Raw genomic sequence first — 24,327 nt, forward strand, 5'->3', positions numbered from 1 at the left:
TATTAATAATATAAATAATTAGCTAAATTTAATAATTAAAGTATTTACTATTATTATTTATAGTAACTTAGTACTTATATTTTAGAATTCTATAATATATAATTTTAAGAAAATAAAGAGAATAATAATTAAAATATATTATCTTTTATAAAATTTAATTAATATAGTTATTATTACTACCTTTATATACTTCTAAGCTATATTTATAGTTTCTACCTAATAAAGTACTCTAATACTAAATTATATTATATAAGTACTAAGTAAAAAACTAATAATAATTAAAATTATATTTTATTAAGTAAAAGAAATTAAAGTTATTAAGAACTAATCTAATATATATATTAGAATATATTATTCTAAATAAATAAAAAAGTATAAAATTATAAATAATTATAATATTTTAATTAGTAAAAATAAATATTATAATTATAAGAATTTTATCTATAGAATAAACTATTAAAATATTAAGAAAATTTTACTAATATAGAAGAGCTTTAAGAGAATATTATAGTTAATTCTATAAGGTATCTTTAGTAATAATAAACTAGCTATTATTATATAAATTTAAAAATTATATTAGATTTATTCTAGTATTTTTAATTAGTTACTATAAATTAATATTATATATATTAATATTAAAATTTCTAATATATACTATTATTAAATTATTAATATCTAAACTAAAAAGAAGGTAGATTTAATAATAATAAAATTATAATTATTATCTATAAAGATATCTAAGCTTCTAAATATATATTTATTTCTTAAAATACTATATAAAGTATATAAAAAAAATTAGAAGAAAATTTTAATATTTAAATTTAAATTATATTTTATTAAATTTTTCTAGAAAGTAAATTTTATTTTTAATAAATAAGAATATTATACTACTATTACTTAAAGTAATATTATTAAATATTAAAATATTAATATTAGCTAGATTATTATAATTTTTATATATATACTTAGTAATATTAAGTAGATATTTCTATATATTATTTTAATATAAATTATCTAGTAAGATATTATTCTATAACTCCCTATTTTATATATAGCTAATACTAATAAATATATAGTTATAGGAGTTTCTATAATTAAATTTATTATTTTTATTATTCTAATTAATATTATTTATAATAATATTATTTAATTAAATTATTAGAGAAGTTTCTTTATTATTTATATATAAAATATTATATTTCTATAAGAGTTATAAAGTCAAGAGAGTAATTAATAGTTAATAATAACCTTTAATAATATTAGCTAGATAGATATAATAAATATATATTTAAATTTAATACTAATAACCTCTAATTCCCTATATATAGAAGAGTAGTCTACTTACTTAGTAGTACTCTATAAGTATATTAGAAGTATCTAAAAAGATAAGGAGAGTATTTATAGTATAACTCGCTAGTAATATATATTAATAATAGAAAAGTATCTAAAAAAAGTAATAGTATATCTATTATTACTTACTTAATATATCTAATTAGGTTAGAATATATTAGCTTTATTTAGATACTATCGGGCTACGGAAGATAGTAGTGCCGCAAAACATACTTTATCCGGTATGGTAGGCAACAAGTCACGTGGAGGAACAAAATGGAAGGTAAGCCGAGCATCCCGTGACTTCGGTATCCGCGTCCGACCCGTAAATACAACGTAATTACCGGGACAGCGCGCCGACCGCCCGCTTGCCATCGGCGCCCACCCTGAATTGCCGAACTAGGAAACTCGCGCGGCTTCATTTTTCTTCCAGCGTGTTGATTATCGAGAGAAAGACAGAAATCTTCTTCTCTGCATCGAATTGAACTGGACATGGTGTTGGGCTTCTAGTCGACCAGCTTCAACGTCGTCCATCATGTCGTTTCTCCTGCGCGCCTCTGCCTCGCGCATCCCCCAGCGCGCCCTCTTTGCTGCCTCGTCCCTCCGCCATAGCTCCTCGACAGCTAGCGGCAAGGGTACGACCTCTCTCAATTCGATCCTTATTGCCAACAGAGGAGAGATTGCTCTGTAAGAGATGCTTCCTCGGTGCCAATTACAGCTGTTGTCGAGCTGTTTGTTTGCTAATTACTGTTTATCTCTGCAGACGAGTGGGAAGAACAGCTGGACAGCATGGCATCCGCGTAACAACCCTGTACACCGACCCTGACGCCCATGCTCAGCATGCCTTGAGCTCGCCTTTTGCCTATAACCTAGGCGAAACCTCTGCCTACCTGGACGGAGACCGAATAATTGAGATTGCCAAACGCGAGGGATGCAAGGGAATACACCCTGGCTACGGATTTGTATGTTACTAGACCTTGGTTGAACACCAACGTGACGATAGATGCTAACAAGACGCAGTTGAGTGAAAATGCTGGCTTTGCAAAGAAGTGTACAGATGCCGGACTTATCTTCATCGGGCCACCACCTTCGGCCATTGACGCCATGGGAGACAAGAGGTGAGCTTTCACAGTAGTTTCAACAGCAATCTGCAGTTTATGCTAACACCACGATAGTCGTTCTAAGGAGATCATGACTGCTGCCGGCGTTCCCTGCGTCCCCGGATACCACGGCACAAACCAAGACGTCAACTTCCTCGCCGCTGAGGCCGAGAAGATCAAGTATCCCGTCCTCATCAAGGCCGTCAAGGGCGGTGGTGGAAAGGGTATGCGTATCGCCCGCAGCGCTGCCGAGTTCCAAGACCAGCTAAGATCCGCCAAATCCGAGGCAAAGAGCTCCTTTGGTGACGATACCATGCTTATTGAAAAGTACATCACCACTCCACGCCATATCGAAGTCCAGGTGTTCGCGGACCAGCACGGAAACTCCGTTGCCCTGGGAGAGAGAGACTGCAGTGTCCAGCGTCGTCATCAGAAGGTCCTCGAGGAGTCGCCGGCACCACATCTGCCAGAGGCCACAAGAAAGGATCTTTGGGCCAAGGCGAGAGATGCCGCTTTGGCTGTCGGTTATGAAGGCGCCGGCACTGTCGAGTTCATTTTCGACAACGACACTGGCGAGTTCTTCTTCATGGAAATGAACACTCGATTACAGGTCGAACACCCAGTCACGGAGATGGTTACTGGTCAGGATCTTGTTCACTGGCAGCTACTTGTAGCCGAGGGAAAGCCTCTTCCTCTCACCCAGGAAGAGGTCGAGGCCAAAATGGCTACCATGGGCCATGCCATCGAAGCCCGAATCTACGCTGAAAACCCCGAACAAAACTTCGTGCCGGACTCCGGTAAGCTGATCCACGTCCGCACTCCACAGCCTACCGAGGACGTTCGTATCGATGCCGGCTTCGTTGCCGGTGATGAAGTTTCTTCACACTACGACCCAATGATCTCAAAACTCATCGTTCGGGGCGCAGACCGCACCGAGGCCCTGCGCAACCTCTCCATGGCCCTTGAACAGTACGAAGTTGCTGGTCCAATCACCAACATCGAGTTCCTCAAGCGTGTGTGCAAGAGCCCCGACTTTATTGCCGGCGAAGTGGAGACCGGCTACATCGAGAAGCACCGCGATGAGCTGTTCGCTAAGGAACCAGTCGAACCGGAGCTCTGGGCTCAGGTAGCCCTCTCAACTTTCATCGCGGGAACTAGCTCCAGCAACCCAATTGGAAACACTGGCGCAGGCATTGGCTTTAGCCCGGGCTACCAGCAGCGTCAGTTCACCTTTGTTGAGGCTACGGCCCCAAATACCCCCGAGGCCACACCAGCTACAGTTCAGATCTATCAGACTAGCCCATCGAGCTATGATGTGACCGTCAACAATGAAAAGACTTTCAGCAACGTTACTGCCACGCTCTCGGCCGACGGCAAGTCACTTACCTCTTTCTTCCCCCATACTCGTCTTGATACCACCGTAATTCGTGACGAGGATACTATCACTGCCTTCCAGCACGGACGACAGTACAGACTCAAGGTTCCCCGAGCCAAGTGGATGGAGAAGGCGCTTGGTATTAAAGAGTTGACCAACAGCGTCCTAGCTCCCATGCCATGCAAGATTCTGCGCGTGGAAGTAGCTGAAGGTGCAGTAGTGGAGAAGGACCAGCCTCTTGTTGTGATCGAGAGTATGAAGATGGAAACTGTTATCAGGAGTCCCATCAAGGGTGTGGTGGAGAAGATTGTGCATAAACAGGGGGTAAGCCTTACACCGATCAAAAGCAAGAGTCTAGAAGGCGATGGCTGACAAAATTGTTATTTTTTTTAGGATATCTGCAAAGCTGGCACAGCGCTGGTCGAGTTTGCTGCCGAGCCGGAAGCCCCTGAGTCGTAATGGAGGCCGATTTTCGGCCTTTGGCCAGGGCTATCAAAGACGGTCAAACGATCGATTGACATCTTTGCTGATGAATTGAGAAGAAAAGAAAGAAAGAGTAGACAAATCCAGTGTCTGGTCTCTCGTCTTAGTGTTGGAATTATCAAATATCGCAACGAAGTTACCCACCATGGGCTCCGATCATCCTTTTTTTGGGCCGGTATCTTCTCGCCCGTACGGAGTATGTAAAGAAGAAACGAAAAAAAAAAAGCATCTCCACCTCCCCCTTCTTATTGATCGTCCAGGGACAACAGAAACATAGCAAACCAACGACTCCTTCAGGCCACGATGGCTTTTCTTCGCAGCTCATCGGTCCCCCTGGACAGGCCGATATCCCTCCCATCCAAGTATTCAATATATTTTCACGTCGCGGCATTCTTGTTTTCAAGGGGTTATACATGATGGATGATACGATGACGAGTCCTTTTTATTCGTTTGTTTACACATCTTCCGAGCTGTTTCTCTCTTCTTTTTTGGCGGCGATTCGAGGAGAGAAGAGCATTCTCCTTACTGTATATATAAACCTCAAAATACCATCACCAACCACCAGATCTAGACCGATAGAAATCAGCAATCAAAATAAAATAAAAAAGATAAAAAAATAAATCCCTGGCTAGAAAGTAGAGAATAAGCAAAGAGAGCGAGTCTCGCCCTTCTGGAAGCCCGACCGCCACCGCTGGCGACTCCACCTACCAAGGGAAGCCCCTGGCCGAGCTCCAGTTAAACCCCAGCTAAAGCCAGTTAAAGCTAGTTAAAGGCCAGTTAAAGCTCCAGTTAAAGCCTTGCGTAAGGTGCCAGCTAAAAAAAGGCGCGCCCGAAGCTCTGCCTCCCTTTCATCGCTTATCACCCCTTTCCGCCCGCTGCCATCCTGCGGTTTATTTAGCTAGTAACAGGTGCTCAAGTGACCTTTCGGTGGATCAGCGATGGAAGAGAGGTCCCATATTTCTTGTCCTCCTCGGGCTCGCCTGGGAAGAGATTTTATTTCCTGATCATCTGCGTCCTCTTTTTCCCTCCTGCACATACTCCTACTACTCCTGCTATCTCTTCCCAGTCCAACCTGCTGCTGCGGCCGTCTTGGTGAACAAAACCAAGGTCGTTGTTTGAAGTTGACTGTCCATTGGCCACCTGGGTGGTGAACTGTTACAGAACCAGGTAAGCGACCGGTTTTGGCTCGATGCAAGCTGCGCAGCTCCGCTGAGTTACTAATTTGCATGACGTCTGCAAGCAGGCCATAAATCTCGATCCCAGCAGTGGTGATTCAATCATCGACTACATCTGCCATTAGAAAGAGATAGCAGAAAGGCACACAAACACAGAGAGAGACACCATGTTCAAGCTATCTGCGAGAAGCAGCTTGCTTCGGGCCGCCTGCGGTCCGTCATCAATCATCAGAGGACCTTCGGCTGCCGCTACTGCAGGGCGATTCGGAGTGCAGCAAGCGGCTTACAGAAGAAACATATCCTCTTCAACCGCTCTGTACAAGGATAACGAGAAGGTTCCGGCGGCAGCTATCGATGCAGAGGGCGGTTTGGCTCGAACAGATGATAGCGTGAGAGTTGAGTACCCTCCGGACGATGAGATGCCACAGACCCCTATCGTGCAGGGCCGGGGAGGTCGACATTTCAAGCGGACGCTGGCCTCATTCTCGCTCGAGGGCCGAGTATCCGTCATCACAGGGGGTGCGCGTGGATTGGGACTGGTTATGGGTCAAGCATTGGTCGCATCTGGCTCTGATCTTGCCATTGTGGACTTGAACAGTACGTTGCAACAATCAACAAACAACGAAAAAAACAATTGATGTGTGGTTTTAGCTAACAGCTGTATAGAACAGGAAGCAGAGCTTCAAGCAAAGAAGCTGCTAGAGCAGTTTGAAAAGGAAAACCCGGGCCTTGACCGGTTAGTAGAATCACCGCATAGATACCCAGCCTATATGACGAAGCTGACGGCATAACAACAGCCTACCAAAAATCACAGCTCACTATGCGGACGTGGGCGATCCCGAGTCTGTCAATGCTAGTATCGCCGAGATTATCTCGAAACACACCAAGATAGACCACCTGGTCACTTCGGCTGGCTTTACCGAGAACTTCGATGCCATCAGTTACCCTTATGATCGCATCCAGAAGCTGTGGAAAGTCAATGTTGATGGCTCCTACTTGTTTGCCGTCGAGGTAGCCAAGCATTTGATGGAACGCAAGGCTCCCGGTAGCATGGTGCTGATAGGAAGCATGTCCGGCTCGATTGTTAATGTTCCACAGCCTCAGGCACCATATAACGCTGCAAAGGCGGCGATCCGGCACCTGGCGGCTTCGCTGGCTGTCGAATGGGCTGGAGCTGGCATCAGGGTTAACTGTATCAGCCCGGGGTACATGCTGACTGCATTGTAAGTCTACTCTTGTCGAGAAGTATATATTGCATCCTTATCTATGGTACTAACAAGGGGGTGCGTTGCGGTTAGGACACAAAAAATCCTTGACGACAACCCAGACCTGAACCAGAAATGGACCTCGCTGATTCCCCAGGGCAAGATGGGTGTGCCGGAGGATCTTATGGGTGCCGTCGTCTTCCTTACAAGTGACGCTAGCAAGTATGTCACCGGTGCGGACCTGCGTGTTGACGGCGGATACACCGTCACCTAAAAAAAAAAAAAAAGGTGAAGGAGCTCCTTCCTTCCTCCGTCAATTCCCTATTCCCCGGTTGGCTGGCTAGTTTTCCGTTAGTTAGATCTGCTTTGCTTACTTTTTAATAATAAATGAGTCAACAATGCCACCGTAGGCCATTAGCCGATATCCTTGCTCGCTCAATATTTTGTGTATGCATAGACGTATGTACCATGTCTGTATGCGTCCCGTATATGGGATTCCAGCCTCGTCAAGCAGACACTAGAATCATAATGGAGATAAAGCCGCTGATACGAGGAGCGAATCTGCAATCCGCTGTACATCGTACATGCATTGAACAGGCGAGATACCACGGTTGCAAGTCTTCGAGATGGTGTCCAGTCCAGCTGTTGCTGGAAGAGGGGAGGCGAAAAAGAAAACATCTGCAGCTGATGGACGACTCGGAAGCAGAGTCTCGATCACAAACTCGCTTCAGGCTGAAACCCGGAGGCTGGAGAGTCTCTCTTCGGCTGTCTGCCCCTGTCTGCGTCTCTCTCGTCGTGCAGCTGTCTGCCCAGGCTTATCCTGGATCTGCTCGGCCTTCCTGACCTCGTCCTGCATTGGCTGCACGGATTCTCCCGTCACATCACCGCTGGATATCGAGACTCCAGCTAGCTGGTCAAAGTAGAGGCCCAGCTTTTTCTGCGCGGCACATGACAGTGGCCGTTTTTCCAGTCGGCCTGTCTTCTAGTTCTGCTTCATCTGAATGAAACATCTTGTCTGGCTCCTCCTGTAGCCGTGTAGAGCTTCTTCGTCGTCGTGGTTGTCATCGTCGCTGTCGTTGTTGTTGTGAGGTTGCGAGGTTGAGATAGTTGACTAGTTAGTTAACTTTGACGTCGAGTCGTCAAAAGAAGCTGTCGAGCCCATCCCAATCGGGACATTCCAACGTCACCTCTTCAACTACACCGTCGATTCTCTCCGCTGCCTTTAATATCTCCAGCATCGCCAGCGCCAGCACGAGGCACGAAGCACGAAGCACCGCCAGCGCCACCATACAAACCACCACCTCCAGCTTCATATTTCTCCAACTTGACTTATCGCGGACCCGCAGGTCATCCGGACACTTCACGTGCTGCAGCAGCCGACCTGCCCCATCCGCGCCTCTTTTCTATAACTTATCGCCCGCTCTCCTCCACGTCCTCCACGTCTTCCCTCTCGCAACCTCCCGCCCGCCTCACCTCAGCTTCTTTTCCTCTGCTCATACGCCAGCTTCCTTGCATTAGCCCATCCTCCATCCCCAGGAACAGCGAACCGAGAGGCTAAATACCCCTTCGCGCTCCGTTGGCTGCCGTCAACCCGCGCCATGTTGATCATGCGCGCCCGTTGAGCTTAACCCTGCACACCGCATACTATACCAGGCAGCCAGCTCTTAAAGTACAGAGGAAGGACAAGTGAGGGCCAAGATATTGACATATATACCACCGGTGGCCGTCCCGTTTTTCTCCCTGCTCTTGGCTGTACCTTGCTTGACCGTAGCCAGTGATATCCTTATGCTGGTGGTGTTGTCGGGCCGTACCTCACAAATCTACGTTGTCTCGTGGGCCGCTGGACCATGACGGAAGCTCTTCCCCACGGCATCGTCTTCAACACCCACAGCATCCGCTCGGAGCTTAACCATGACTCGCATGTCGAGGTTGAGGATGTGGCCAGGCTGTGGAGAGGTGAGGCTCTTCCTTTGTTCCTTTGTTCTTTGTTCATCTGAGCAAGCAGCTTCTCGCCTTTTGATTTTTGTCACTGTTGACCCCGGTCTCTAGTCTATACGACGAATAAGACCACCCTGGAGAAAGATGCAGGCCGACGGCTGGAGAACCTCTTTTGGAGGATATGGAGTAACGGACGGATAAGCTGCACCATCCGCGGCTACACCCTGGCGTTTCTCTTTATCCAGATCTCGGAAGGGGACTACACCACCGAAGAGTGGCTCAGGAAGGAAAGAGAGGTAAACAACTGAGAGCAGCGCTTTTTCCAATCATTCCCAGAGGAAACAAGCAGAGACTAACTGGCCGAATCTAGCTTGCTGGCCTTAAGCCAAGGGCCATTCCTCACGGATTTTACGTTGACAACTCACTGCCTAAATCACCATCCGATCAGGGGCCAAGCAGGAGTAACAGCTCCAGGCTCACTCCATCCGGCAGCAGCATAAAAACAACCCTTCCCCCATCCATCCTAAAGAAGCCGCGGCCGCCGTCAGACGAACAGCTGCCTGACTCGCCTTCCAGGAGAGACGTTACCGCATCCTATTCGGGAGACAGTTTGTACCAGCAGTCTGACAGGTCACGCTCCGGCTCAATCAGGAGAAAGAAGACCACATTTGCCAGTAATCTCACATGCTCACAGGAGATGGAGCCAGGTTCTCTCCCTCGAAGGATCAACCGGCCTTTCCCCACGAGGACTCTCGACAGTCCTGCTGAGCTTCGGCCGCAGTCACCTCCATCCAAGTTTAGGGGTCCATTCGACGACAGCCCTGCTCAATGTAAGAACCCTACCCCGGCTGTCACTGGAAATGGATGTAATATTGATATGAGCTCCGTTCTTCAGCCCCCACTTCGCGGCCCAATAACCCTACCCCTTCCAGTCTATCCAGAAAACCCCAGTTTAGGTCTCCGTTTACAACACAATCCCCCTCGCAGCCCCAACAGATGGGTTCATACACTGCCCAGGAAGGCAATTTGACTGCCAACATAAGGATGTCCTCAACTATTACGGCCGGAGATAAAATGATGCTGGAAGAATACCTTGCAAACTCGCCTGTAGTCATAGAAGACAAACCATCATCCGAACAGCCATCTACAGCCTCCCTGGTTGAAAAGGGATTCCGCTCCCGCTTCGTCAAGGAGCAAGTCAAAGTTAAAGAGCAGTATCACCGCGTTTCCTCTCTTACCAACCTAATCGACAGTGTCCAACCTGGGCAAGCGCCAGTTCCCAATACTTCCTCGGCCTCCTCTTCCTCCACTTCTCCAAGGAAATCGAAGCCAAAATCAAAGCACTCGCCAACGCCGTCCGCTTGCTCTACCCACTCTACCACTGGTAATGATAATAGTAATAATAGACCTTCTCCCACGAGAGCAGCAACAGCACCATCACCCACCTATGCCAGTTCATCGACCCGGCGAGCCAAAAAATGATCGACCCAGCTCCTTTATTTCAAATTCCTCCGCCCTCTAACCCGCCACAACACTACTCCACCTCTCCCCTTTTATTGATCTGAGTGTACTTATACAAATGTCTTGTTACCATTTTCTGGCTTCGTCGGCAACGAGATATGAAATACATAATCACTGGAATATGGATAGATAGATCTGCATTCCTCTCTGGCAACAGGGGAGACAAGGATAGCATGATGTAACCAGATTCGTTCGGGTAGTTTATGGATAACTGACGTGTTGAATGGAGAAATGAGAAGTTCGGATTAGTCGCGTTCCAATCCAGCTGGTGGACATACTTCTCCTTTTTTACCCCCTTTGTCCTTCTCCTTTTTTCTCTTTATCTATTTTGTATACCCATGGTTTGGACTTGATATCGAAAAAAAAAAATCATATGCAAGTTTTATGTCTTCTTACTCTTGATTATGCTATGTTAACGCATAGACAGACTCCTCGAGCGCCCATAAGATGCTGAAAGAAACAGATGGAAGAAAAAGAATGAAAATATCAGGAAGAGAAAAGGAATAACAACAACAATAACGGTTCTTGGAGACGAAAGAAGGAATACGCCATGCCATCCATACAGGGGAGAACCGGCACATCCCCAAACGAGTGTTGGAAGGAATTCTTCTTCAAAAAACAGACAGATTGGTAGACAGAACAGTTAAACCTGCTCAATATGCTCATCAAAGGCCTTCTCCTCCTTCTGGACACCACCGGCCTTGTTTCCTCTCCACCAGCGAATACCACACCAAGCACAGGTGATGGCCCAGAAGCACAGGTTGACCAGGTCCACGTAGGCGGAGTGCTTCATGCGCTTGAGGCTCTTGTCCTTGTCATCGTCGACGGTAATGTACAGCTTTGCGAAGATGCCGAACTGCGTCAGCCAGAGAATGACTAGGACGCTGTCGTAGACGAAGCACGGTAGGTGGATGAAAGTTGCTTGGGATAGAGGTCGCCGCACGGCGCAGGGGATCAGGATGTAGACAAGTCCAGAGATAGCGGATAGTGTGCCAACGACGGTTGCAAAGATCTATAGGACTGTTAGAATATGATACCATTATCTCTCAAGTTAAAATAAGGAACACGAACCCATCGTGAGTCCTGGCTGTCACCATGTTTCCTGGCCCGGTCGACGTCTTGTGCATACAAGCCGATGACAGCGATGCCAAAGACGAACTGCAGGAATCGGATACAGCATTCAAACAGCGTACCGATAATAGAGCCAGTAGAGTAACGGCTCTTGATGCCCTTGAGAAGAAGTCCAGCAACAAACATGTTGATAATCCGTATCGGTGGCTTGGTTGGTTGGTGTGTAGATGTATTTGACTGATGAGTTGATGCAGGTGTATCGAAGAGGTAGACGAAGAACGGAGGCTATAGACTGGCTATAACTGTTGACTGCAGGGCTTCTAGCAAATAAATAAAGACAGGGAAAAGACGTTCGATATTAAGTCGATATGCGTTGGCTTCACAGAAGCAGGGCTCTTTTGCAAGTAATGAATATATGTAGGAAGGAAGCAGTGCGCTGCACCACCTGGTGGGTTTGATTGAATGAAGTGAAGGAATAAATAGACAACACAGCAGGTTGAATGAATGGAGACTGGGCAATAGATGAATGAAAGAATAGAGAGAGAGAACACAAGGAAAAGAAAGAGAAAATAGAAAGGAAAGAGAAAGGGGGGAAAGACCGGTGAATTGGGGATGTCCTGGTTGATTAATGCTGAATAGGAAGAAAAGGAGGATTTGATATCGAGGACAGCAGACGCTTTATATGTACATCTCCTTCCGTCATGCTCTGTCCTCTCCTATTTCTTCGATGGGTCTTCCATCTACATGGCCATGGGCCAAAGATAGCAGCAAAAGTGCCGCCGAGGCATGGTATCTCAGGGGGCCTGTATAATCCCCATGCTCGAATCAAATAACTACCAGGCAGAGACGATGAAACATCATGCCGGATGTTTCGCGATGGAGCTGCCTTCGAGGACTTCAAAGTTTTAGTTAGTGTACAGAAACGGGCCGGAACAAGTTGGAGGTTCGCTCACCGGAGGAAGATGGATTGGATAGGAGGCGATCTTGTCGGTGGTTAAGGGGTAGCTGGACGGTTAAACGCCAGCTTCATTTAGCGCCCAGGTACAGGACGATGGCCAGTAAGGTGAAAGCGACTGTATATTTGGTTTGCTATAGACATGGTTCAAACCTTCATGCTATATTTATCATAAAAACCCGCACCGGCGGCTAGAGTGAAGAACTGCTGCTCTAAGCGCCGTGCCCACTTAAGACGTTTCAGGGATGACAGGATATGGATGGACAAGGCGAGTTACAGAGTAGAAGAAGCCGGCGATGGAAGAAGTATGTCTTTGATTGATATTTTCTATTTACAATCTTCCATCGTGTAATGTGTGTGTGTGTGTATCTAGGTAGACACTGCTGGCATCCATCAAACCACGGCCTGAACACTAGCAGCGCAGACTCTCAATTCAACTGCCACCAGACAGTAACTCTCGAAATCCATCAGCATAGCAAGAGACGAGCTATTTAGCTCACCAAAGCCATAGCAAAAGTATCATCGTACGGCATGGTACTAAGCTGCTGGTACCGAACAGCGGGTAAGCTTCTCTTTTCTCAGCAAACCACCGCGTCCTGACTGTCCCACTGACAGACAGGATGACAATCATATCTCAGAAACAAAGAATCAACGCTTCCAAGAGCGCTATATCATGCAGGTTACATGCATAACGCAGTATGCTTCCAAAAAGGACGAGGCAAGGGGTAAGGAAAGCGGGAGGGGAACGGATTGTTATGAAGTAAAGGTAAGGATAGAGTGGGGACGTTATGATGGGATGGATTGGATTCGAAACAAATGGGAAATAGGGGGAAGGGACTCAGACATATCGACATGACGCTCATATCTGTTGGTTTGTTGATGAGGGGGGGTAACGAAAGGGAGTTAGGGGACAAGGGTTGATAGTGATAGGGGATAAGAGGTAATAAAATGATGAAAAGCCAGAAGGTGCATTATGAATAATGGTGGATAAGGGATGCATCAGGATGTAAACTTGGGAAGAAAAAGGGAGGGGAAAATGAACACATACAGAAAGATTGACAGAGAGAGGAGAGAGACATAAAACAGACTGGTTAGGAGGAAACTGAGGGAACCACACCGAGGTGAAAATTCGGAGAGAACTGACAGTCAGCCCGCTCGGCCTGAACCTCCTCCTCCCCCACCAGCGGCCGCTGAAGCGGAAGCCTTACCTGACTGCCCACCAGTACCACCACCGCCGCCAATACTATCTTGCACCGAATTTGGTGGGGAGGGAGGATGATGCTGCTTTGGAATTGAAGGTGGAATGCGAGGCGCCGCGTCGGTGGGTATATCTTCATGTCCATCATCTTCATACTCTTCATCATACTCTTCGAGGTCGGGGGGAATACTCTGGTCATTGGGGTGAGGAGCTCGATCCGCGTGACCATGAGCTTGACCGTGAGCCTGGACGTGTCCTTGACCATGGGCTGCGGCCGTATTCTGATGTTTTGCAGCATTCTTGCTTCCCTTCTTCCCCTTTCGGCCCTTCATCTTGGCCTTCTCAAGCAAACGGCGCTTCTCAGCTAATCTTCTGCGCTCCTTCCGGTCTTTTATTTCGTATTGTCGGATAAGAGCCTCGGGAGGATGGCCAAAGATGCTTTCATACTCGCAAAATTCACATATCCAGATGCTCTCGAGGTCAGGCGGATGGTGAAGATTGGTAATCTGCTGTTGAATGCGCCGCTGGCGAGCAGCTTGTGTATATATTGCACGAGCTGACCTGCGAGGTTTCCGAGGCGGTGGAGCAGGGGCCTGAGCCTGCCCCGGCGGCTGTTGCTGTTGTTGTTGTTGCTGCTGCTGTTGGCGGGCCTGCTGCTGCTGCTGGTGGTTTGCCTGGGTGGCCATGTTGGGACTGGTCTGAGTGCCCTGGGTGGAGAAGCCTCGTTGGCCAGGCAAGGGAGGTTGAGTGACGGATCGGTGATGTTCGGGAAGCGAGTAAGGATGTGCGGACTGCCACGCCATACCCCGTGAAGAGTCCGACTCGCAGGTAAACGTGAATTGCGTTTTTGCAGGAGCTGACCGTTTTGTCTGGTCGAGTAAACTGACATTCTTTTGGCCTTGAGGATTGGACGACAGGGCAGCGGCAGCATTGGCTATTGCAGCAGAAATTATTCCTTGATCTTTGCCTGGTTCTGTTATAAAAAAAAAAAAGGTTAGAATACGCTTTTCTCCAGTGAACATGCCAATAGTAATCATAGATAGTTAACGGGGGAGTTGAAGTGAATACCAAAGTTTTCCTGAGAAAGGGCGCTATCATGACGCCTCCCGGTCGACCATGTATTGGGCGAATGGGCAGCAAGAGGCTGCCTGGCAGAAGCACCGCGACCAGGGCCATTCCGGCCGTACCGTCCTTTACCCGACATACCAGAAGTTCCAACGGGAGAGGCAGGATTGCCGGAACCATAATAGGAACCCTGTCCGCTACCGTCGTCCACCGAGATTGAAGCACCGCTCCCCCCACTGCAGGAGAGACTGGCAATATCAGAAGAGAGGCTAGAGTGACACCCTAGCCCCCCAGATGTAGGTATTTTCCTTTTCTTCTTATTATTTGTATTTTCAAATGCATCGTATCCGTCCTGGGCACCATTCGAGGCCACTTTTGCACTCCCCACTGTAGGTGGTGCGGAGGCTCGTTGAAGCCCTACACTTCTCCTAACAGCCACTGGACCGTCATCTTCGCCAGACTCTGCACCGTCTTCGTAGTGATGGTGGTCATGGTCGTGATCGTGGTCGTGGTCATGATCATGATCATGATCATGGTGGTGATCGTGGTGATGATGGTGGTGGTGATGGTGGTGGTGGTGGTGAGCATCATGGTCATGATCTCCGTCATCATCGGCGTTATGCTCGTACCCGTAGACGTTACGCTGCACATAGACCTTTGCATCGTTGAGGGAATCACCCGTGGTCGAGTATGCACCGTAGAAAAGCTGTGTGGTTGGCTGTGACGGTGGGTAAAGGATAGTGTCTGCAGCATCTGAGGAAAGCCGAGAGCGCAGAGGCCGTTTTGGCAGTGGACGGATGAGCCGCTCAGGGAAGATAGGAGACGGTGTATCAGGGGCAGAGGTGTACGCCCCGCCTGTCGAGGATTCATCAATCGTCAGCGTAGTTCCAGAACAGCCATCTATGCATATATAAAAATATGTCAAGTCCAACCCCTAGTTTTGAGTGGTAGAGCCGTCGACGTACTCAGAGTGGCAGCCATGGTGCGTCCTGCAGGCTGCAGAGTGGGAGCAAACGTAGACGACTCGGTCCTACAATCCTGTCTGCCTGTGTCTCTTTCGTCTCTCGTCTCTATCGACTTTGGTTCAGGCGAATGGGGCGTGATATGTGGTAGTTGAGTGGATGCCCAATATTGACAACTATCCGGCCTTGTCACGGTCAGCATCAATGTCCACCACGAACAGCCAGCACAGAAAATCCGGCAGAGAAGCATGCAAAGAGAGCACAAGGCCGTCCACCCAGACCTACCAAACCAAGCCTGCTATCTGAACAGAGGCGGACTGCTGCGAGCTGGGCGTTGCCGTTGCTGGCACAGTGGACGAGGTGACGGAGAATCGAAGCGAGATGCTCGGCAGGCGGAAGACACCACCGGGGGAAAAGGGGACAAAGGGCGGGAGGGAGGGAGCTGGAGGCTGTCAGGTCGTCTGGCCGTGAGTCTCCGGAATATCGAGTATCGTCGCTCTTCAGGCTCGTCGGCGTCTCGTCAAGCGTGTGAAGTTGAGATTCTTCTTCTTCTTCTTCTTCGCTGCTCGCTTTTTGGATGTCTCGACGCTAGCCTCTTTGGGAAGCCAGTGGCAGACGCGGTTGATAGGCGAAGCTGGCGGCAACCGAGGAGAAAAAGACAAGACGGGACAGAAAGGGTTGAGGGATGGGGATAGGGACAGCAAGATGGGGGAGGGGACAGGTGATGGTAAGCGGACTGTGGCAGGGTTGAGATATTTAAGATGGTGGTGGTGGTGATGTTGCAATGTCGGGAGGTTTGGTCTACGAGCAGCCTATATTAATTGAATATTATATCCCCAAGCCCAGCTCTACTCAAAGTCGCCGGAAAACATGCCTCTTCTTCGGCTATCTGTATGTCTTCGTGTATCCTGCTGGTTCTATTCTTTCTATCTCTCTCCCTATTACATCTGTATGGAGCTATTCTCCCCCCGTCTTCTGGTAGCCCTGACTCTGTGGGAGACTTCCAACAGCAGATTGAAAAGGCCCTGAGCATGAAGCTGTAGTTACACTCGGGGAAACGGAGAAATAGAGGCATCATATGGGATTGTGTGCGGTATTAGCCCTGGAAGCAGGTCATACCGTCCCATGGATGTCCTTCACAAGCTTCAGCTAGAAGTTGAAGCTCTGCCTGTTGTTGATTCGGTCGACATCCGAGAAGAAGCACTGTTATTCCATTAGGAAAGCAGCGGAAGCAACAGAGAGCAAATATATCCCGGCCAGAGCAAGTATTCACTATACTCAGCCATCAGGATATGTGGGTATCGTTCTGTAGGAGCATCTTCACATTGAATGCCCTTGTTAAGGAATGTAGACGGGGCTATTATAGGCCATTGAGGCCAGCCATTCTCCAAGAGACAGCATTGTACCAGCAGGACAAGATCAACAAGCCAGATAGACGTTGTCGAGCTGGACCTGTGTCTTCCTTCCGAGCTATAGATTTTGGCCAGAGAAGAGTTCACACCAGGGCTTCAGCAAGCGTAGACGAGGTGCAGCCACCAGCACCAACACATCAAGCAGTATCATAGCTAGCCAGAGCAGCAATAATGGACTAGCATCCGTCTTCTCGGTCTCATCCTTGAAGTAGAGCTTCCCTTTTCCCAGGCGTCTCTGTGTTTGGTCTCTGGCTTCTGTCCTGTAGTCCTCCCTCCCCTGCCAGGATGATGACAGCCCCTCGCACCGCCGTAACTACGGAGTCAAGCACACCGTTAGCTCTCTCGTCCTCTTATTATCGTCGAAAAGGGCCTTCAACTCATCGGTGCTCGCTGCAAGAGTCTTATCGAAGCCTCCGAGGCGACTGAAGATCGCAAACAGAAGCCTCCCACAGTCAACCGCCGTGCAGATTCCGTCAACCTCTTTTTTCTCTTCGCTTAATCTCTGCATCTGCTTCTTCCTTATCATCATCATCATCATCTCTTCATCTTCTTCATCGTCCTGTCCTGTCCTGCCGTCGCCGCCGTCTCGCTGTCTGTTCGTGGCCCTGGGCGGGGACGGAGCTACTAGCGAGGCTGCTCTTCTCCAAAAACTCCATAAACTCCAATCCTCGCCTTTCGCCTTCAACTCCCAACGTCAACCTCGACTTCGTCCACTTCCCGCCCACCAGCACCTCCCTAGCATGTAGCAGTCCTCGATCTCGCATCTTCCCGTACGCGAGTCCTGCTTCCCTGCCTGCTGCTCGCTCTCAGCTTGCCCCAATTCTCGAAACCCTCCCCTTTGGACGCCGCGGGTTCGTGAGCCAGAAGGACCGAGATTTTTGCCCACTCGCCCCCAGGAGCTTCGCATCCATCCTCACACGCGCTGCTGGTCCTCTCCGGCCTGATAATATCTCTCACGATACCTCTCTACACCTGTACGCACCCATTAATACCTGAGTCTTGCATGCGCCCACCGCCATGAACCCTCGTCGCTCCTCTCGAGCCCGCGCAACGCACCCAGCATCCGCCGCAATGCAGCATTCGGCCTCCTCCAGCTCGCTCAACTCCCTCAGCCGGCCGGAGCGAACCACACGGTCGAATAACAACGGTAACAAGCCTACTCCGCCGCGCCGGTCGGCTGCTCAGCGGTCCCAGTCGCTGGACGATGGCGCGGACACGGCCAGCTCGAAGAACGACGCCGCCACCTCTGGATCGGGCTCTGGCTCTGGCACAAGCACCCGCCAGCAGCGACAGTCCAGGGGCCGCGAGGAAGTCGAGGCCGATGCCGATGCCGACGTGACGCTGACGGGAGACGAGTTCGACGAAGAGGGCGAGGAGGAGATCACACGCTGTATCTGCGGCCACCAAGACTACCCGGGTCTGCCTGCACACCGCGGCGGCGCCGCTACTGCGTCCTCGTCAAAGGGCGGCAAGGACGGCGACGGCCAGGGTGCGGGCTCCGGGGCTGATGCTCAGTCTGACGATGCCGGCAGCCTGTTCATCCAGTGCGATGAGTGCAAGGTCTGGCAGCACGGCGGCTGCGTCGGCATCATGGAAGAGGCCTCGAGTCCTGACGAGTATTTCTGCGAGAGATGCCGCAAGGACTTGCACAGTATCATTGTCGGACCTCATGGGTGAGTTGTCTCTTTTTATACTGCTTCCTATCTTGTCTGTTTCCTTCTGTCCTCTACTTCGAAGATTTTTTCTTTTCCTTATTACTAGTGGTGGCTGGTATCTCTCTTGCCTATTCACCGCTGCTGTGTTCTTGCGATTCACAACATCCTCCATTGATTTCTCCGGCACTACCTACACTTTCAATTGTTCTCGCAACACACGTTATACAGTATATAGGATGGCTTCACTCCCTCCCTTGAGCCCTGCTGCTCTCTCTTTATCCTCACCACATCACCCTTCCACCTGCCTTGCTCCTCAATCACTGGCTTCATTTGAACTCCGGCATTCCTCAAAATGTGGGCATCGCGCTTACGGTCTCGCAGCCAGAAGTCCTCCCAATACCTCCCGGTAGCCGGGTCTACCTCATCGGCATCCTCAACTACCTCAAGAGAGACCGCGAAAACTTCGAAGGACAAGAAGCTCAAGAGCAGCGATACGTCTCCTCGCACTAAACGTAGAACCATGAACAGCCGTGATGCTGCCTACGATGAGGAAGAGCTGTTACGCAGAGCCATTGAGGAGAGCAAAGAAGACACTGCCTCCCTGGCCGAAGAGACTACTACCGGCCGCAGAGGCAAGAGAAGCCGCAGTGTTAGCGAACTGTACGTCTTCCTCCCATACTAAACGCAGTCCGCAGTCTACTAATACGTTGATAGAAACAAACAAGCTGCTAAGAGACAGAGGACAAGCTCGCCTTCCCCCTCTTCCCGCTCAAAACCCTCCCGGCGCAACACCCGTTCTCCCTCAGAAGAAGAAACAAAGTCAAAGACTGCAAGTGTCAATGGCAACCAAAAGAAAACTAGAGCCACTCGGAACCAGCGCGAAAAGGAGCCTGAGCCTGAACCTGAACCCGAGAAGGAGGCTGCGCCTGAACCCGTTAGCCGACGTAAAGGCAGATCTGACCGTCGCAAAGGCGAAGGTAGGACAACTCCTCTATTCCCCGGACTTTGGACCACTTACTAATTAAATTCGTAGACTCTGAACCCCCCGAAACCACTTCTCCCACAAAACCCACTCCAAATGCACCTGCACAGTCCGCCCCAGATACACCAACAGCTTCTACACCTGTTTCCAAACCTGCCACCCGCAAATCTGGCCGACCCCCGGCCCGACGTGGCCGTCTAGGCCGTAACCAGTACACTCGTGACCGTGATCCTCCCAATGGCACTACAGACGCCATCTCCAACTCTCCTCGTCGAGGCCAGTCCCGCGAGGATGTCACAACAGGCGACTCTCCCACCAGCGCCTCCAACACAGGGCCCAACGGCACGTATGCAAACGGCGAGACCGGCAAAGCAAGTCGACCACGCTACATGAACCCCAATCGCACTACAATGAACGACATGCGGCGGCGCGTAGCCGCCATCCTCGAATTCATTTCGCGGCTACAAGTGGAAATGGCGGCCAGCGGTGAACAACCGACTCGACCGCCAGGCGATTCAAGCTCGACAATGGCAACAACAAGCCGTGATATGGCGGCCACCATTGCGAAAGCAGAGGCAATACTAAACGGCCTAACTAATGGCACATCGTCGAGCGAATGCCAAAGCTCGTCAGATGCACAGGCAGCTCCAACTTCAGCACCAGCTCCTGACGCAGACGCTGCTGGCAAGGACAAGGACTTCAAGGACCTCACCAGCGGCGAGATGATGGACGTCCTGACCAGAGGCTTGTTCAAGTGGCAGGAACTCTTCGGCAAATATGGTGATAAATAAAGCCGTTGCTGTCGCCGTTACTGTCACTACCCCCGCCGAGTATCCCATTCTCTTGTCCTGCTCTGTTTCCTTGCTTGCTTTGCTCTGCTAGCATGCCATGTCTTATGATACCATTGTATATTAGGAGTTCTCATTTCACCACCGGCTTCTTCTTCCCTTCTCAACGCACATGTTTACCTCACCCCCTTTTCACATACATACATACCTGCATACCTGCTCTTCTCCCCAACCATGCATACGCTTTGATAGCGACATACCCTCCCACCCATCACATACTCAACACCACTCGTCGGTTTTATAATACCTTCTCATCTCGCTCCCATCATCACCAACAATCTATACCCAGCAACCACCTGCATCTTGCCTTCCATGATGAACCGCATTCAATCAGTCTGTACTGTTCCACCATCAAACATAGGGAAATGGAGTTCTGTTCTGTTACTGCTACAACTTTGGCGCTATTCCTTCTATCTTTGTACTTCTCAACCGATGTCAAATATAGCTTATACTAGCGCTCGGACCTAGTTTAATCAATGCCCTTGCTCTGTTTATCGACTTGCTCTGGTGATTTTGCTATGTTGTAGCAACACAAAGTGTCGCTCTACTTTACACCACCGATACCTATATGCATTAACTCCGCTGCTAACTCCGCTCAAGCCAATGTCGCTTATGTAAGTCTTCGCGGGCCAACCCGAGGCCTCGGTTAAACTCAATTAGCGACGATCTCTCATTGGGCCGCCAGAGCCAAGACCGACGGAAATCCCGTCCGTCCCTGTAACTCCCTCTTGCTTATCATCTTCAAACTCCACGCCTCTAACAAACACCTCCGACAACGCCTCTAATCCGGCAACAAAAACACACAATGCAGAAGCAATGACAAACATGCTAATACTTTCGCCAATTTCCAGCCAGCTCCCCTCGTCTCTTACGGCCCAGAAGAAGCGCAGGGTCATGTAGTCACCTATACCCATGACAACCGTGAACAGGCTCCCACCTCGAAGCTTCAATCTCTTAGTCAGGAATCCAAGGTTAGTAGAAACCAGGGCGAAAGGAGCCAGGATCTTGAAAATGAGAAGAGCCGCTTGGCTAAAGGGTTCAAATATGGGAATTAACCTGTAGACAGCGTCCAACGAGAAGGAAGAGACTGACGCGATGTTGCCGGTGCTAAAAAAGGCGGATTGAAGCAGGAAGAGGAAGAACAAACAGACTCTTACATCTGATAGGACGAGACTTCTGTAGTTCCCCTGTATGGCAGCCTTCTCTCCCTGCTTCGCTGCTAGCGGCATTGAAATTTCCTCTTCTAGGCCCGTTTTGGAGCTCAGGGCGCCGGACGTAATGCTAATGCCATTCTTAGAACGTCGATGTATCCTGTGTTCAAGTTGGACCCAGTTAAAGAGAGTAATAGAAATAGCGAAGTAAAAGAGCCCTTCATAAGAGATTGTAAGAATTATGAAAAGCGGCCCAAGTGCGAGGAAAATGATCATTTGGCGGAGGAGGTGATCTTTTCGTGGGCGCAAGACATGGGCAAATGGTAGCACAAGAGATGTAACTATTTACATCGTTGTTAGCGCGGAAACAGGCCCCAGACACGTAATGTGCAAGACTCGGAAGCATATCTCAAAGCTATACAGTGGACAGGGTTAATAACATCTGCAGGGAGGAAAAAACAAAACAGTGCTTACCCAGTGTAGTCCATCCAGCAAACTGTGTCCCCAACGGGAGTCCCTGCTTCGCCTTCAGAGAAGACACACTCGACCTCGTGACAAACACTGAAATAGCAACCAGTCCGATTTGCAAACCAAGAATCACTCTCGACACTCCATTGGCATCTACTGCGCTCTGCCCATCGCTTGAGAGCACCGTCCGCTCCAATAGTCTCCTTTCAAACACAATATATAGAAAGCCAACGAGAAAGATTAGGATACCACCGACAGAACTAGAATGGAGTCAGCAATGATTAATATGTCATATGGGGTTCACATACATAAGAGTTATGTTCTCTAGTTTGTTGGCTGGAAGAAGGGTAAAGACGCTCATAGCTGCGCAAGAAAATGCCCATGTAGCGCAGAGGAAGAAGTTTGTCTTGACAAAATCTGCACCGTAGAGCAGTGGCCAAGCGGTAGCCGCCAGGTAGACAATCGTATAGACCTGTCGATTGTAGTAGCTTTGAACCTGTGAAACTTGTCAGCAGGCATTGATAGATGGAACTTAGGTACTCGCCATGATTTCCAGCAACGCCAAACATGCAGCGGTGTTTATTGCAAACTTGACTGTATCACTCTTTGAAAACTGCGAAAATAATTTCTTCCTGCCCTCGGCCAATGCCCTCGAGCGTGCAAAGACCTCTTCCCAAAGCAAGACTGGAAAGAAGGCGTATGCGTAGTATGTGATCGGTGACGATTGGAAAGCGAGCAGACTATAAATCCCAACCAGGATCGAGACAAAACTGACAATGAGGCCCGGTGATCTCTGCACCTCAATCTTGCCATCAAGCACGTAGACATCTACGGCTGTTGTTAAAGAGAATGCGATCCAGCCAAGATAGCCCGCTGTAACCAGTGTTCGCAGAAATAGCCATGCATAGGTCTGCAGGTACCTTAGGCCCTGCAAAGCAATCTTGATGAGATCGTCAGATTGTTGTATTGCGGCTGTGTAATCTTGTTCCTGGATGAGTTCCTCAATGGATGCGAGACGATTCTCGATGCTAGTTTCAGCAAAGCCAGGGTAAGGCTTGTAATGTAGAACTTCAGCCATCTTCTCGCGCTCCTTAATACGATACATCTCCAATATCTCTTTCGCATTAACGAGCAGAGCCTTTGCTTTCTCCTCATCAGTAGCGTCCAGAAATGATAACGGAAGCTCTCCAACAGAATTGACAGGAAATTCCAGGCCGGCAAGGTACGCCATAAGAGCCGCGATGTCTGCCTGAGCAACATCATGGCGGTAGACATGATCCAGCTGCCAGTCACTCGAGAAGCCATCTTCATGACCTGGCGCCTTGCCACTCTTCGCCGTCCTCGGCTTCGCAACTCCAGACCCCCAAGCAATTAGGGGCGTTCTAGTATTGTCTGGGTGTCCATCTCCGTGACTCCCCCAATCACTCATCCCATGGTCTGCAGTAAAAATGAAAGCTGTCTTATCATCATCGTAAAACCGATTAATGATATCCGTAATCTCCCGTACGCCCTGGTCCACAATTTGGATATTCCTCAAGTACTCCTGTGAATATGGTCGATGTGCATGTCCAGTAGTATCCAAGCCCAGTAAATGTAGGAAAAACACAATCCTGTCTTGTCTTAGCCTCGCATTCAAGTCTTTGTTTGTACCGGCATCTTTAAATAACTTCTTAACACGATCAAAGACCCAGTAATCTAGCTCCGTAGCATCCTTACTATAATCTTCAAACTCAGCCTCATACATCTGGTCTTCGACTCGTCCTGGTTCAGCACCAGTGGAAAACATTGGTAGGATATCTGGACTCCCCCAGCTCCAGGTATGATGGCTTCTATTGAAGACGCTGTCGAAGTTAACCGGATTGAGTTTCCATCCTGTCGTTACTGCTGCCACATCTTCGTACAACCCAGCGATGAGGGCGACATGACCTGGCCGGGATTCAGTGGGGACACGGGTGTGAGAGACGCCGAAAGTGCCATGTTCAAGGACTCGAGAGCGCAGAAAAGGGGCCATGGGGACAACATCCTGCGCAGAAGAATCGTTTGCTGATCTTGAAGGGTCGGGAAAGAACTGGAACGCCTTGTCGGCTCGGAGTCCATCACCTGCGAAGCTTAGGTCAGTATGCAATGGCTATGTGATCAGGAAAGAGTGATGAAATGTACCGACATACAGAACCAATCGCCTGGCGGGTGGTTCAGGTGTATCGACTTTGTATGCACGCATTCCATGTACAATTGGCGACACGAAGTAGATGTCGAAAATGGAATAGATATAAATCACATGGAACACGATCGCAGTTCCAAGGAACCCGACGCGTCCAACTCGTGCCATTGCGAGAGAAAGAGAGCGTTTTGCCTTGTGCAAGAAATGAAAGTAGAGCAATAGACTGCGTCCGGATGTATGAATAGGCGGAGTTAGCATGGACCAAATGCCCAT

The 24,327-nt window shown here is 48.8% G+C and overlaps 9 protein-coding genes across 9 annotated transcripts, besides 3 other annotated features; 5 read left to right on the forward strand and 4 right to left on the reverse strand.

Moving 5' to 3' along the window:
- Positions 1–539: a repeat region (AT_rich region).
- Positions 540–1,003: a repeat region (AT_rich region).
- Positions 1,004–1,375: a repeat region (AT_rich region).
- Positions 1,376–1,732: 357 nt separating this feature from the next.
- On the forward strand, positions 1,733–4,907 carry ARB_06921 (urea amidolyase, putative; the record flags this gene model as incomplete). Its single annotated transcript, XM_003014314.1, has 6 exons — positions 1,733–2,016; positions 2,093–2,291; positions 2,350–2,447; positions 2,505–4,128; positions 4,303–4,476; positions 4,548–4,907. Coding segments are annotated over 6 exons (2,739 nt in total), but the record flags the coding sequence as incomplete, so codon positions are not given.
- A 722-nt stretch (positions 4,908–5,629) lies between these two features.
- Positions 5,630–6,941, forward strand: ARB_06922 (uncharacterized protein; the record flags this gene model as incomplete). Its single annotated transcript, XM_003014315.1, has 4 exons — positions 5,630–6,059; positions 6,129–6,198; positions 6,260–6,685; positions 6,761–6,941. 4 exons carry the CDS (start codon positions 5,630–5,632, stop codon positions 6,939–6,941), a joined length of 1,107 nt encoding a protein of 368 aa, XP_003014361.1.
- A 1,573-nt stretch (positions 6,942–8,514) lies between these two features.
- Positions 8,515–10,087, forward strand: ARB_06923 (uncharacterized protein; the record flags this gene model as incomplete). Its single annotated transcript, XM_003014316.1, has 4 exons — positions 8,515–8,623; positions 8,717–8,901; positions 8,976–9,435; positions 9,501–10,087. The coding sequence occupies 4 exons, from the start codon at positions 8,515–8,517 to the stop codon at positions 10,085–10,087; spliced, it is 1,341 nt and encodes a 446-aa protein (XP_003014362.1).
- A 682-nt stretch (positions 10,088–10,769) lies between these two features.
- Positions 10,770–11,383, reverse strand: ARB_06924 (uncharacterized protein; the record flags this gene model as incomplete). The annotated part of the gene is made up of 2 exons (XM_003014317.1): positions 10,770–11,138; positions 11,198–11,383. The coding sequence occupies 2 exons, from the start codon at positions 11,381–11,383 to the stop codon at positions 10,770–10,772; spliced, it is 555 nt and encodes a 184-aa protein (XP_003014363.1).
- Positions 11,384–13,123: 1,740 nt separating this feature from the next.
- On the reverse strand, positions 13,124–15,396 carry ARB_06925 (uncharacterized protein; the record flags this gene model as incomplete). The annotated part of the gene is made up of 4 exons (XM_003014318.1): positions 13,124–13,239; positions 13,361–14,323; positions 14,419–15,315; positions 15,381–15,396. The coding sequence occupies 4 exons, from the start codon at positions 15,394–15,396 to the stop codon at positions 13,124–13,126; spliced, it is 1,992 nt and encodes a 663-aa protein (XP_003014364.1).
- Positions 15,397–15,625: 229 nt separating this feature from the next.
- On the forward strand, positions 15,626–16,359 carry ARB_06926 (uncharacterized protein; the record flags this gene model as incomplete). Its single annotated transcript, XM_003014319.1, has 3 exons — positions 15,626–15,844; positions 15,882–16,104; positions 16,139–16,359. 3 exons carry the CDS (start codon positions 15,626–15,628, stop codon positions 16,357–16,359), a joined length of 663 nt encoding a protein of 220 aa, XP_003014365.1.
- Positions 16,360–16,591: 232 nt separating this feature from the next.
- ARB_06927 (uncharacterized protein) lies at positions 16,592–17,324 on the reverse strand (the record flags this gene model as incomplete). Its single annotated transcript, XM_003014320.1, has 3 exons — positions 16,592–16,847; positions 16,879–17,066; positions 17,121–17,324. 3 exons carry the CDS (start codon positions 17,322–17,324, stop codon positions 16,592–16,594), a joined length of 648 nt encoding a protein of 215 aa, XP_003014366.1.
- Positions 17,325–17,806: 482 nt separating this feature from the next.
- On the forward strand, positions 17,807–20,217 carry ARB_06928 (transcriptional regulator (Cti6), putative; the record flags this gene model as incomplete). Its single annotated transcript, XM_003014321.1, has 5 exons — positions 17,807–18,462; positions 18,551–18,798; positions 18,855–19,104; positions 19,159–19,421; positions 19,478–20,217. The coding sequence occupies 5 exons, from the start codon at positions 17,807–17,809 to the stop codon at positions 20,215–20,217; spliced, it is 2,157 nt and encodes a 718-aa protein (XP_003014367.1).
- Positions 20,218–20,930: 713 nt separating this feature from the next.
- On the reverse strand, positions 20,931–24,312 carry ARB_06929 (uncharacterized protein; the record flags this gene model as incomplete). Its single annotated transcript, XM_003014322.1, has 5 exons — positions 20,931–21,766; positions 21,900–22,153; positions 22,202–22,310; positions 22,461–24,001; positions 24,062–24,312. 5 exons carry the CDS (start codon positions 24,310–24,312, stop codon positions 20,931–20,933), a joined length of 2,991 nt encoding a protein of 996 aa, XP_003014368.1.
- Positions 24,313–24,327: the final 15 nt, after the last annotated feature.

This window comes from Trichophyton benhamiae (genome assembly GCF_000151125.1).
Source record: "Trichophyton benhamiae CBS 112371 chromosome Unknown Abenha-G-c-176a04.f1, whole genome shotgun sequence".
Lineage (NCBI taxonomy): Eukaryota > Fungi > Ascomycota > Eurotiomycetes > Onygenales > Arthrodermataceae > Trichophyton > Trichophyton benhamiae.